The sequence below is a fragment of the Oscarella lobularis genome, chromosome 5 (assembly GCF_947507565.1).
Source record: "Oscarella lobularis chromosome 5, ooOscLobu1.1, whole genome shotgun sequence".
NCBI classification, from domain to species: Eukaryota; Metazoa; Porifera; class Homoscleromorpha; order Homosclerophorida; family Oscarellidae; genus Oscarella; species Oscarella lobularis.
In genome coordinates this window covers 298464-310709 of record NC_089179.1, presented here as the reverse complement: position 1 = coordinate 310709, position 12246 = coordinate 298464, and the positions used below count along the sequence as shown (strand labels likewise).

Here is a 12246-nt window from a genome sequence, read left to right as displayed (position 1 = left end):
CAAATCGGAAGAGGGAGGAGCTATCAGTCCCCGATCCGGGAACACAGCAAAGTTAACGCTTCTTTCCTATCGAACGCGACGTACGCACGTCTTTTTCTCCACGCGAAACGGATGGCCGACGAGGTAAGCCACACCGACGTCTTGCGGCGTCGCTCGAGGGGGCTCATTCCCTCCGGCGTCGCCTTCGATACACAAAGAAATGCCGCGTTTCCCTGTCTCCGTTCGCTCCGCTCTCACGGCTAACGACGCATCTAATTAGGACAGATCGAACCGATTTCACTTCAACGTCGCTCGAGCTACACATTTCCCGCAGAGCGAAATTCGCTTTCGACGTTCCTCGCGATCCCGGAATAGCTGGCGCGTCTTCGCGCCCCGTCCTCACCGTTGTTACGCTCATTTGGACGTAGTATGTTTACACCTCGTTCCCCACGGCTTTGACGTGACACGATAGAATGGGGGGAGGGGGGGGGGAGGGGGGGAGCCGATTCAATTTGAAGCTTGTCTGTCAAAAGGGAACTCCGGCTGCGACGACGACGACGGCGGCGGCGGCGGCGGCGGCGACGACGACAACGACGACGACGGCGCCGCGAGAGCACGTCGAAGCGACTGTTCTCGATAAAGCGAAACGGTCGAACGAGGCGTGCCAGGCGGGCGAGTTCCGGGCGGCGATCGACATGTACACGGAGGCGATCGCACTCGATTTGAACAACCACGTCCTCATAAGCAATCGATCGGCGGCCTTCGTTCATATAAAAAAATATCAGGAGGCGTTGAGCGACGCTGACAAGGTCGTCGAATTGAAGCCCGACTGGGCGAAAGTAAGAGAGAAAGGAGGGGGGCCCCCTCTCGGGGAGAAACGACGTTAGACGTGTCGTGTAGGGCTACTATCGACGGGGAATCGCTTTGCATCATTTGAAGAGGCACACCGAGGCGATTGTTGCTTTTTCGAAGGGTTTGGGATTAGATTCGGGTAACGTTCAAATGCTGTCTTCTCTCATCGACACGACGACTCTTTCGCCTATACAAGGTAAAAAGAAGAAAAAAAACGTATCGTAGAATATTATTTATCCTTTAATTAATTTTATAAATATAAACACCTCTGTGTTTGTTCTGTAAGAGTCCCACTCACACCTACTCAAAAGAAAATTGATTTTATCGAGACCGTTTGTATATAATGAATAATTAGTAGCGAACAATGAATAATAAGTTGATTGAGTGAATAGACTCAATGTTTTAGTGAGGAACCTTTTAATGACTCTCTCTGTTTGCTCTTCTCCAGATACGTTTTGTCCCGTTCTGGAGCATTTTCAGGAAGTGAATCTAAACTCGAATGCATTCGTCATGACGTCCGTCATCGGACAGCAACTATTAGGAAAATCATACTATCACGAAGCTCTCACCGTTCTTCTATCGGCACGTCAAATCGGCTCAGATAATCTGAAGTTGAAAGCGTCGCTCTTTTCCGCACTCGGAACCGCCTATTGGAAACTCCGTCACATCGAAGCGGCACTCGACGTCATGACGACGGAATTGGCCATGGTTCAATCGATCGACGACGCTCGAGCCGAATGTCGGGTACTGAACAGCATGGGCAAATGCCATCAGGAAATGGGAAACTACAAAGCGGCGTTGCATCATCACAAACGTCAAGCCAAATTAGCCGGAACGTTTCGAGATACGGAATTGATGGCAATGGCCATATCGAATCTCGGCGTCACCTATTACGAATTGAAGGAGTACACGCGATCGTTGCAATGCCACGAAAAATGTCTCGAATACGCGAAGGATTTGGACGACGCGACGCTCATGGCCCAAGAGCTCGGTCACACGGGCCGATGTCATATGGTGATGGGCAACATGCGCGACGCGTTGGCCTGCTTCGAGCAGCAGGCGAAAATTGCGAAGCAGCTCGACGACGACGACGAATTGGCGAAAGCGTATTCGCATCTCGGCGCCGCTCATCAGACGCAGCGAAACTACGAGGCGGCGTTGCGATATCATCAGGATCTTCTCGACGTCGCGCGCACGTTGGAGAATCCGGCGCTGGAGGCGCGCGCTTTCGCCGGCATGGGCCACGCGAACGGGAGCTTGGGTCATTTGAAGCAGGCGCTCGCCTGTCACAAGCAACAGCTCATCATCAGCACGAGTATGAAGGATTCGATAGGCGAAGCGCACTCGTTTTCCAATCTCGGCGGCGTTTATCAGCAACTGGGAAAGTACGACGACGCGCTGAAGAACTACACGCGCTATTTGATGAAAGCGCGCGAGCTGCGCGATCGCGTCGGCGAAGGACGCGCCTACGGGCATCTCGGCGGCACTCACAGCGCCCTCGGCAATCACATGGAGGCGATCAAATTTCACAATTGCATGTTGAAAATTGCACGCGAAGTGGGCGATCAGCGCGGCGAGGCGAGCACGTGCGGAAATCTCGGCATCGCTTGGCAGGCGTTGCGCGAGTACAAGAAGGCGCACGACTACTTCCGACTTCATTTGGACATGGCGCAGAAATTGCGCGATCCCGTCATGGAATGTCAAGCGCTGAACAACATCGGGAATTATTGCTGTTTGATGGGAAAGTGCGGCGACGCTATATCGTATCTACGCGAGTGTCTCCAATTGGCTCGCGATCTCCACGACGTCGGCAGTCAGCTGAAGGCGTGCGGCAATCTCGGCAAAGCTTACGACGCCATCGGCAATATCGTCGAAGCGCGGAATTTCTACGAGCAAGCGTTCACGCTCGCCAAGCAAATGGAAAGTCGCGGCGGCATATCGAAAGCGTCGCTCAATCTCGATCAGATCTACAAGACGCTCGGCGATTTTCAAAATGCCGTTCATCATCACGAGGAAGTTCTCGCCGTCTCGACGCGTCTCAAGCACGTCGTCGGTCGATGCAACGCGCTCGCCAATTTGGGCGACATCTATTTGAATGCGACCGATTACGGCAAGGCCGTCGACTATTACGACGATTTATTGACGACGGCGAAACGCGAGACGCAGCGCTCGTTCGAAGCGATGGCTCATCGCGGTCTCGGCAACGTCGCCAACGAGCTCGGCGAGCACGCCAAGGCGTTGGACTATTTTCAAAACGACGCGAAAATACGTCGCGAGTTGAACGAGCCCGTCGGTCTGGCGACCGCTTATATGAACATGGGCTCGGCGCACAATTCGCTGGGACATTTCGAACAGGCCATACATTGCTACGGCGAGAAATTGAAGATTGCGAAGCAGTTGAACGATCGGCTCGGCGAAGCGATGACGTTCGGCGTGCTCGGCATCGTCAAGCGCAATACGGCGAATTTCGACCAAGCGCTCGAGTATCATCAGAAGCAGTTGGAAATTATGAAGGGTCTGGCGAGCGACAAGGGAGACGATCAGGAAGTCGCCGGCGAATTGGCGACCGCCTACGCGAATCTCGGCGATTCGTACGAGCTCATGCGACAGTACGCCGACGCGTGTGCTTGTCACGAAGAAGTTCTCAATCTGTCGCGACGCGTTCTCAATGTTTTTCTCGAAATGCGCGCCTACGCCGGTCTCGGTCGATCGAATCTGCGTCAGGGAAAGACCCACTTGGCGTCGTTGCTCTTTGAACGACGACTCCAATTGGCTATTCAGCAGCACGACGTTCTAGCCGAAGCCGAGTGCTACGCCGACTTGGGCGATATACAACGATCGCTCGGCTATTACGATCAAGCGATGGACTATCATCGAAAACAATTGGAAATTGCTGTGAATTTGCAGGATAAGCGAGGCGAAAGCGACGCTATCTACGGCCTAGCTGAAGTGAGCATCTGCATGGGCGATTATCGGACGGCGGTCGAGTATCAGATGCGCGATTTGGACTTGAGTCGCGAGTTGAATCAGGAGAATCGGCAATTGCGCGCTTACAGTCGACTCGGATTCAGCTATCGCATGATGGGCGATCTCGTCAAGGCAATCGAATCGCATCAAGAAACGAAAGCGCTCGCCACCAAGTTAGACAAACCCGAACTTTTATGCGTCGCCTGCTGCGATTTGGGCGTCGACTATCGTCTCTTCGGCGCTCACGACAAAGCGCTCGCGCAGCTCGACGAAGGATTGAAGTGCGCCGCCCGATTGCCCGGTCGAAGTCTCGAACACGAGGCCAAGTTACGTCACAACATGGGTCTCGTTTTGCTCGACGCCGACGAGCTGACGAAAGCGTGCACGCATCTCTATAGAGCGACGTCGATTCTCGATCAGGTTCGTCGCGAATTGCACTTCGGCGGCGCCGAAGATCGCGAACTGCGCAAGTTGCAGGCGCTCGGCTACGCCAAACTTCAGCAGGCGCTCGTACGCCAAGGCGAGACGGAGGAAGCGCTCTGCGTTGCTGAACGAGCGAAAGCCGGCGCTTTCGCCAATTGCTTGCTCGATCGCGACATCAATCCGCACGTCGTTCAAACGGCCGGTCTTCTTCAGGAATTGTCAACGTTTTCGCTTCAAGAAATGAAAGCGACGGCGAAAAATGCCCAAGCGCCTATCATTTACTACTCCATTGCGCAGGATTATCTCTATACGTGGGTATTGGCTCCGGACGACGGCGTCGTCGTCGCCTTTCACGAGACGTGTTTGCCGTCGTCGATGGCCGGCATCGGAGTCGAATCGGACGTATCCGACGGACCCGAATCGGGTCTCAGTCTTCCGGATCAGATCGCGATTGCTCGAATGGCACTCGGTCTCGACGACGAATTGTCTGTCAAGGCTTCGTCCGCCGTCGCCGGCGGCGCGGCGACGTTATCGCGATCGCCGAGCTTAGAGAGCAGCATGTCGACCGGATATCGTCCGCCGATGTCGCCGACGTCGAACATCGACAGCGCTGACGACGATCGTCGCTGGGCGTCCATCGATCAACTCGACTCTTTAACGACGATGAGTGGCGAGCCTTCGAAAAGCGGATCGCCGGCGAGCAGTAGCGGACAGCGACGAGATCCGCCGAGTCGTCGTCGACGATATCCGCCAACGCCGCGAAGAAATCGTATTCCGTCGGGCGAGGCTCTCGACGAAGCGGCGGCCGTCATAGCGGGAAGTCGAGCGACGAGTCCGGTCGAACGTCAGCCGCCGTCGCTCTCTCATCGTCCTCGATCGAATTTGTCGACGTCGTCGTCTCGTCTACCGCCTCCGACTCCCGTACGAAGATCGAGTCTTCGTTCGTATCACAGTCGCGGTAGCGGTCGAGATAGCCCGGATTATCGCGGCGGTGGCGGCGGCGGCAACGTGGCCGGATCGTTTTTGAGCGGTAGCGTGTCGTCGTTGAATTCGAGCGCAAACACGACCGCGTTTCAGGGTCTTTACGACCTTCTCATCGCTCCTATTGAAGATTGTTTACCTGAAGGTCCGAGCGCTACCGTTATGGCGTCAAAACCGCTCATCATCGTTCCAGACGGCGAACTCTATCTCGTTCCATTCGGATTGTTGCGATCGCCGAAGGAACCGAATCCAATCTGTTATCACTATCGTCTTATTATTGCGCCGTCGTTGCATTGCATGCATCTCAATCAAACGAACGTCGCCGCCGTGGCGGCGCTCGGTCGCGCTCAATCGCCGTCGTTGCCGACGGAAAAACCGGTCGGAAGCGATCGCTATCTCATCATCGGCAATCCGAGCGCGCCGACGCGAACCGAAGAGTCGCGATGGTGGGGTTCATTGCCTGGCGGCGAGCGCGAGGCGAAGGCGATTGCCGACCTGTTTCACGTTCGACCGTTATTGCGTCAGGAGCCGACAATGGATCGCGTTCTGAAGGCGATGACGTGCGCCGAACTCGTTCACTTTTCGACGTATATTTCGTGGAAATTGTCCGTTCTCGTGCTCGCCGGTCCGCGCGAGAATCGTCAAGTCGGCGATCAGCTGAGCGACTTTCTTCTCACGCTCGATCGCATCTTGGAATTGCGTATGCGAGCGAAAATCGTCGTCATCGGATCGTCGCAGCGCGGCAGTCGCGGCGCGATTACGAGCGACGGTCTGCTCAGTTTATCGCGAGCCTTTCTCGCCGCCGGAGCGCAGTGCGTCGTCGTTTCGCTGTGGCCAGTCAGCGACAAAGTGTCGCAGCTATTCATGAACGCTTTCTACGCGAGCTTGTTGCGCGGAAGTCACGCCAGTCGTGCCTTGGACTACGCCGTGCGTACGGTGAGATTGAAGAAGGGTCTCTCCAATCCCAAGTATTGGTCCGGATTCGTGCTCATTGGCAACGACGTCGTGTTGGGCGATCAGGCGGAACGAATGGCGGCCGCTTTGCGAGTCATGCTGCAGCATCCGTTAGAAAACAGATCGGCATTCAAAGCTGTTAAATTTTTGGTAAATCCCACTTGTAATTGTGAAGGGGGCTAGATTGGATTTTATTTTTTCCTCAGATCAATAGAGCTCTGGATCGAATCAGCGAGGGCAAAGTGTCGGCTCAGTTTGCTAGCTACGAGGACGTGCGAAAGAAGGTGGGTAGCAGGACTCGAGGCGGTTGGGACGATTTGCTCGTCAATTGCGGCTATCACATCAAATGGTGGGCTGATCCGAACGCGCGCAACGGAGTTCAGTCGCAGAAGGAGAAAGTCGTCTTTTTTCCCGAACACGACGATTCGGGAATATTGCGCGAGTGCTTCGATACTCTCGACGCATTAATAGGTAAAAATTTTTTGGGGGGTACAGTAGGAGAGAAATTTTTCTATACCCCTTTCACCTTCAGGCTTGCCTGGCCCAGTTCTTCAAGGGCTAACGATGCTGTTGCGTGTTCCCCACGTATCGTCGTCGCTGAGGAACCTTGTACGTCGTTTTTTGTGTGCACTTATTGTATACATACTGACGCTTTTTTCTCCAGCTTCAAACCGTTTTAGACATCAACGAACCGGATACGGAGGGCATCATCGTCGGACTGGACTTAGCCTTGTGGGAGACGTTCGGATGCCGCGAATTCCTCGAGTCGCTCTCTTTCGCGCAGCGGGAACTAGTAGACGATGAAGTGCAGCTGTTCATCCCGTTCACGACCGATAAATTAGCTCTGGAAAGAACGGTGCAAGTTCTGAGAACGGTTTTCGGTATGATAGATAATAGGATAGACTTGGAGATTATGCTCTTGGTTTTAGGTCCGTTGGAATCAATCGTTTCTCCATACGGAACATCGACGTCGGTCGCGGAACTTCAGAACGGGAGCCTAACGACAGAATGCTGATGCTGGCCTTCGTCTTTTTATAAGATTTTAAGTCTTCGTGCTATTTATTCAGAGTATTGCTACAATTTTAGGGGGGGAGGGGGACAAAGAAGCCTATTTGCTTTTCTCTACGTGCAGTTTCGTTGCCGCATGGTCCATGGCTTCGCGAAAGCGTAGCAATAAGTGAAACTGTTCCTGACACTGTGCTACCGTTTTCGACAGTGAGTCGAGCTTTGAGGGCGGTTCAACTTCTGCAGATTCTGACAGTTCTGAAGCCCAAGTGACGTCATCAATGTTTTGGGGAAGCGCAAGCAGCGACGGTGGCATATCGGCAAACATCTTCAAAAGAAAAAAAAAATTAAAGAAAAAACTTTTAAATTATCTGCAAACCGCGGTAATGAATTTGTGGTGGGATGCTGCGGATTGGATGTGTTCGCCCGCAAACGGCTCTGTGAGTCGATTCAGTAGCTCGTCCTTCTGTTGCAGTATCGACGAAAAGTGCTTGGCGAGATCTTCGACCTGCGCGGCTCTTTGTTGGAGTGCCCTAGCGTGAGTTACGTCAGAAGTCGAAGTTTCTTGTGTTGACGCTTGAATCTCTAATTGAAGCCGATTTATTTCCTTTCTCAGGCCTGTGATTGTTTTCAATTGACTGATCAGTCGTTCTGACGACGATTTGGCCTTGGATATCTCTTCGTCGTCGAGACGCGGCTGACTTGCGGGTGGAAGGTGCCCGGCTCGGCGTGCAAGCCCAAGAATCTTTTCCATAGAGCCAACGTCGACGCCGGGATACTTTTCCGCTCCCCAAGGATTTCTCGGCGTTCCGAGATCCATGTTTTTTTCAAAGTCGATGTTTTCAACGTGCGCTAACGCTTTAGGCGTAGTCAGCGTAGTCCTGCGTAGAACGCGAGATGGCGAGTCAGCCGTCAGATCCAAGCGAACTCCAGCAAATCTTGGTACGTTAATCTTTGCTCCTTTTGTTTAGCTATTTTAGTTTTACCTAAAGGATTCAATGAGATCTCATCTTCCGTTTCAACTGTATCGACTCGTTCTGAAGAGCTTTCGTCTGATGGCGAAAAGAACTCTGGAAGAGCGCTCTTCTCCAGCCATTAATACGAGTAATATAGATAATCTACTCTAGAGATTTTAATAGAAAATGTTCGTTTTCAAGGAGAATTCATTTTATTGGCTTCATCTCTTGAATACGACGAAGTTTTTGCGCTTCTTCATGGAGTCGGGTTTCAGAACGTAGAATGGGTAAAAAGAAATGAGTGCGTCTCAAACCGAAACTCAAATTCTTTACTAGAAAGAAAATTGTTTGACCATGACGGATCCAATTAATCGTATGGGCGATTTAATTAATCTTTACGAATTGCTTGATAAGGATTTATCGTCGTCCTGTTCGCCGTCTGTAGATCAGCTTCGACAAATGGGAGGTGGGTTAATTAAGGATTCAATTATTTAATTAGTATCCCTCTATGTACTTATTTAAATAGACAATGTTGGTCTGCTTGTTGCTCACCTTTCTTATAACTATCACTTGCGATTGGAACTCTACGCTCTGACTTTTTCGCCGGAAATGTTTCCCGTCGTCACCGAAGACATTTACGCCAGTATCGACTGCATAGAGTACTTGTTTGGCCGATTGAGAATAGTCGGACGAAGCGGCGAAACACGTCGACTTTGGGTTCAAATCAAACAGCTGTGCGAAAAACGTCTATCGAGCTCCAAGCCCAATACCCACATACGAGAACTGAACGAGCTCTTTATCGACGCGTCTAGACGAATTGCAACGGAATTGGCGCTCCGAGTTTCATATCCACTTGTCAATATTTTTCTTTTCTTGCATCTCGTTCGACAGAGCGTGGACGTGTTTGCGTCGGGAAATAGTATGACCCCGGAAAATATGGAGGGCTACGTGAATTCGTTTTACGGTGTGCCGCCGAAGAGTTTTACGCCTCGATTCACCACTAGCGTGGAGGACGTTGGCGCGATTTTTTTTGACATGGTTGCTTCGCCGCTCTCGCGCAGTAGGAGGGAACGTTTGATGGATTTGCTCGTTTGGCAGGCTTTTCATTTTATGGAACATTATCGAGCGGATGGGGTTCGTCCGGAAGACGCCGTCGGGGAATTGCCGTTTGTGGGCACTGGTGATCCGTTGAATATGGCGGAAGAAATTTTAAATGATGGGGAAGTCAGTTTTGAGCCCACGAGTACTGAAGTCGACGAGAGTGACGACGACGACGACGATGATGATGGTGATGAAGAAAAAGAGGATATTAGTGAAAAAGAAAAGGAGGATTTACCTAAAGAGGTGTCAGGACCTGATGTCATCAGTTGTAGTGTTGATGAATTGAGGGATCTTTTGAAGTCAACTCACTCGCGTGACGACGCAGGGAAAATTTTGGAAAGTGTCATTGGTCTCAGAAACATGAGAATAGAGAGAGCCACGGAATTGAAAGGAGAAATAGAAATATTAATATCAAGCATGGCTGACAACGTGCCACCTTTTCTGATAGAAACACTGGAAAGTAGCATAGCGGACAAGAGAAAAGAGTTGGACAGTCTCGAGAGAATGATTGCTCAACTGGACTCTCTCCGGATGGAAAGCCAGAAAATATTTGGACGACTTGACGCCTTATCCACAGTTGACATCCAAAGCCATCTCAAACGTATTCTAGAATATCAAACTCAAAGTCATGAGAATTTGTTTTGCATGCGACAATCGGCTGCTGGCATTTGGAACCCTCTATAGTCTATGAAACGTTACGTCGAGCATTTCATTGCATAAGAACTCAGGTAAGAAAACATTATGTAAATCGACACGTGCTCATTACGTTGGTTCGGGACCCCGTGCATGTCTGCATCGGTTCATAAGAGCGGTCTACAAGAGATTTTGGTACGCCATACCCATCTGCGTTGTGAACTTTAATGATCTATGACCTCTTTTAGTCCGAAATCAGAGTTGTCGTGGCCCCCGAACCATTTCGCAGGTTCCTGATTGTGCTTCGATGTGCTGTCCGGCGCGTCTTGGAGCGTTCGTCCGGCGTCGGCGTGCACTCCATCAACCCGCGTACGCCTTAAGCGTCTAATTCATTCATAGCGAAACCGAAGCCCATCGAAAATTTCTACTGTAGGCGAAATGAACTTCGCGGCAGCCGATTACGAGACGGTCAAAGTCAGAGAGCTTGTTCTTCTTCTCGGCTATGAGAGGGCGCCGGTAAGAAGAGCAGATTTCACCCCCGTCGCGTGGAGAAAACCGACTATTCAATTCGCAGGGGAGCGAGTTTAGCGGCTACGGTCAAAGAAACTTCGATCTCGCGATGGTCGACGTTCATTCGAGTCGGCCAGCTCTCGAAGCCTTTTGCGAGCTGGCCGACGATATCATTTCAACGCTATCTTGCTCTACAGTAGATGACCTCAAAAGAACAGGTGACATACAATATCACATCGATAATAATAATACCTCTATATTCATTTTGCTTTTAGAAATGTCTGTGGCACTCATGTGTGCTCATCTCGCCTATAATTTTCACGTACGACTGGAACTCTTTTGTCTGACGACGCCGTTTGAAATCATAGAAGTGACCGAAGGAGACATACTCGCGTCGATTGACTGCATTGACTACTTGGCCGATCAGCTCAAGTTGGTCGAATCGAGCAGCAGCGCTCTGAATATGTGGGGAGCCACTAAGAGCGCGGTACGCGAGTATTTATCGAGTCAGGGCAATCGTTCGGGATTCCGAGAACTCAGAGACCTCTTTCAAGAAACGTCGAGTCAATTTGTGTACGAAATGACTCATCGGTGGGAACGATCTTTTATATTCTTTATGCTTCATCTGCACAACGTATGCGTATTAGCCGCAAATGTGCAGATTGGTGGAAGAATGGCCCCGGAAAATGTGACTAACTTTATGGACAACTTTTCTGGTTTATCTTCGAATTTCATGTCGGTTCGATATCGAGCAACGTGCGAAGATGTTCTTCATTCTATGATGACTTTGTGTAATGAAACTTTGACGTCAGAAGAGGCGGGAAGCATCGCTAAGAAAGTTATATGGCTGACTCGAAACTTTATTTATGAAGTAGACGCCAATCACGGAGAAAGACTAAGAAATCAAAGAAGCGAACCACCACCGATGACTATTGGAATGGATAACTATAACACTTTAGACCTAGAGAGTCCTTTTGCTGAAAGAAGGGGTCCACCTGGCGAAGCAACGCCTGTAAGAGAAAGTGACATAGAACAAAGTGGCGTTGAAGGGCCAGAACAAAGGGACGTGGAAGAGTCAGGACAAAGTGACGTGGAAGTACCGGAACACGTTGACATAGACGTGCTTGAACAAATGCTAGAAGAAGCTTCTACGAAAGCAGATTTTTTAGCTGTTCAAGATCGGGTTGAAAGACTTAGGCGAGAGTGGGAGCGTCAGCTAGAGAAGTTGTTTGACGAACTCACCCAGATGTATTCTTCTCTGCGAGATACGACAATACCGTTTATTGTTGAAAGTATGAGAACAGCCATAGCTGAAAAAAGGGCCAAAGAAAGGGAAATAGACGACCAAATTGCAAAATTAGACTATATTGGTTGGCAAGTTGAAGATCATCTAAAGCAGCTAGAGCAGCAGCCAAGACTCGATTATCTTGAAGTTTCAGAGGTCGATTTTATTCTGAAACGAACTCTACAAAGAAAGGCGAAAGACAGTGCGTCGCTGGCCGAATTACTACAAAAAATGGGAGATTCTGTCAGCGATTCGACCTTGATGAGAATTTGCGAAGAAACAGGAATTGTCTACGATGTGAATGCAAGAAGAAAAATTATAGAGAAATTGAGGGAAATTTGACCGCAGTGAAAAGAAATCGAAACACGTGCAAACCATACGGGAGAGAAAGAAACGCGCCCGCTTTCTGCTAAGGCCGAATTACTACAAAAAATGGGAGATTCTGTCAGCGATTCGACCTTGATGAGAATTTGCCAAGAAACAGGAATTGTCTACGATGTGAATGCAAGAAGAAAAATTATAGAGAAATTGAAGGAGATTCGGCCGCAGTGAAAAATAAATCGAAACACGTGCAAATCATACGGGAGAGAAAGAAACGCC

The 12246-nt window shown here is 50.4% G+C and overlaps 4 protein-coding genes across 6 annotated transcripts; 3 read left to right on the top strand and 1 right to left on the bottom strand.

The window, feature by feature from the left end:
- The first annotated feature begins 34 nt into the window (after positions 1-34).
- On the top strand, positions 35-7281 carry LOC136186954 (tetratricopeptide repeat protein 28-like). 2 transcript variants are annotated; one of them, XM_065974446.1, is made up of 9 exons: positions 39-123; positions 260-406; positions 513-818; positions 880-1027; positions 1280-6306; positions 6363-6627; positions 6689-6765; positions 6821-7037; positions 7086-7281. In XM_065974446.1, the coding sequence occupies exons 1-9, from the start codon at positions 112-114 to the stop codon at positions 7169-7171; spliced, it is 6285 nt and encodes a 2094-aa protein (XP_065830518.1). In that variant the 5' UTR covers positions 39-111; the 3' UTR covers positions 7172-7281. The 2 variants fall into 2 exon arrangements, with proteins under 2 accessions (XP_065830517.1, XP_065830518.1); XM_065974445.1 differs by lacking the exon at positions 260-406 and having other exon boundaries at positions 35-123.
- LOC136186974 (uncharacterized) lies at positions 7184-8007 on the bottom strand. Its single transcript, XM_065974470.1, has 2 exons — positions 7541-8007; positions 7184-7489 (listed from the first exon to the last, which is right to left on the bottom strand). The coding sequence occupies exons 1-2, from the start codon at positions 7979-7981 to the stop codon at positions 7265-7267; spliced, it is 666 nt and encodes a 221-aa protein (XP_065830542.1). The 5' UTR covers positions 7982-8007; the 3' UTR covers positions 7184-7264.
- LOC136186963 (uncharacterized) lies at positions 7922-9902 on the top strand. 2 transcript variants are annotated; one of them, XM_065974456.1, is made up of 5 exons: positions 7922-8103; positions 8154-8265; positions 8322-8404; positions 8454-8583; positions 8644-9902. In XM_065974456.1, the coding sequence occupies exons 1-5, from the start codon at positions 8059-8061 to the stop codon at positions 9900-9902; spliced, it is 1629 nt and encodes a 542-aa protein (XP_065830528.1). In that variant the 5' UTR covers positions 7922-8058. The 2 variants fall into 2 exon arrangements, with proteins under 2 accessions (XP_065830528.1, XP_065830527.1); XM_065974455.1 differs by having other exon boundaries at positions 8319-8404.
- Positions 9903-9924: 22 nt separating this feature from the next.
- On the top strand, positions 9925-12225 carry LOC136186962 (uncharacterized). The gene is made up of 5 exons (XM_065974454.1): positions 9925-10046; positions 10100-10220; positions 10285-10367; positions 10426-10579; positions 10637-12225. Exons 1-5 carry the CDS (start codon positions 10005-10007, stop codon positions 11986-11988), a joined length of 1752 nt encoding a protein of 583 aa, XP_065830526.1. The 5' UTR covers positions 9925-10004; the 3' UTR covers positions 11989-12225.
- Positions 12226-12246: the final 21 nt, after the last annotated feature.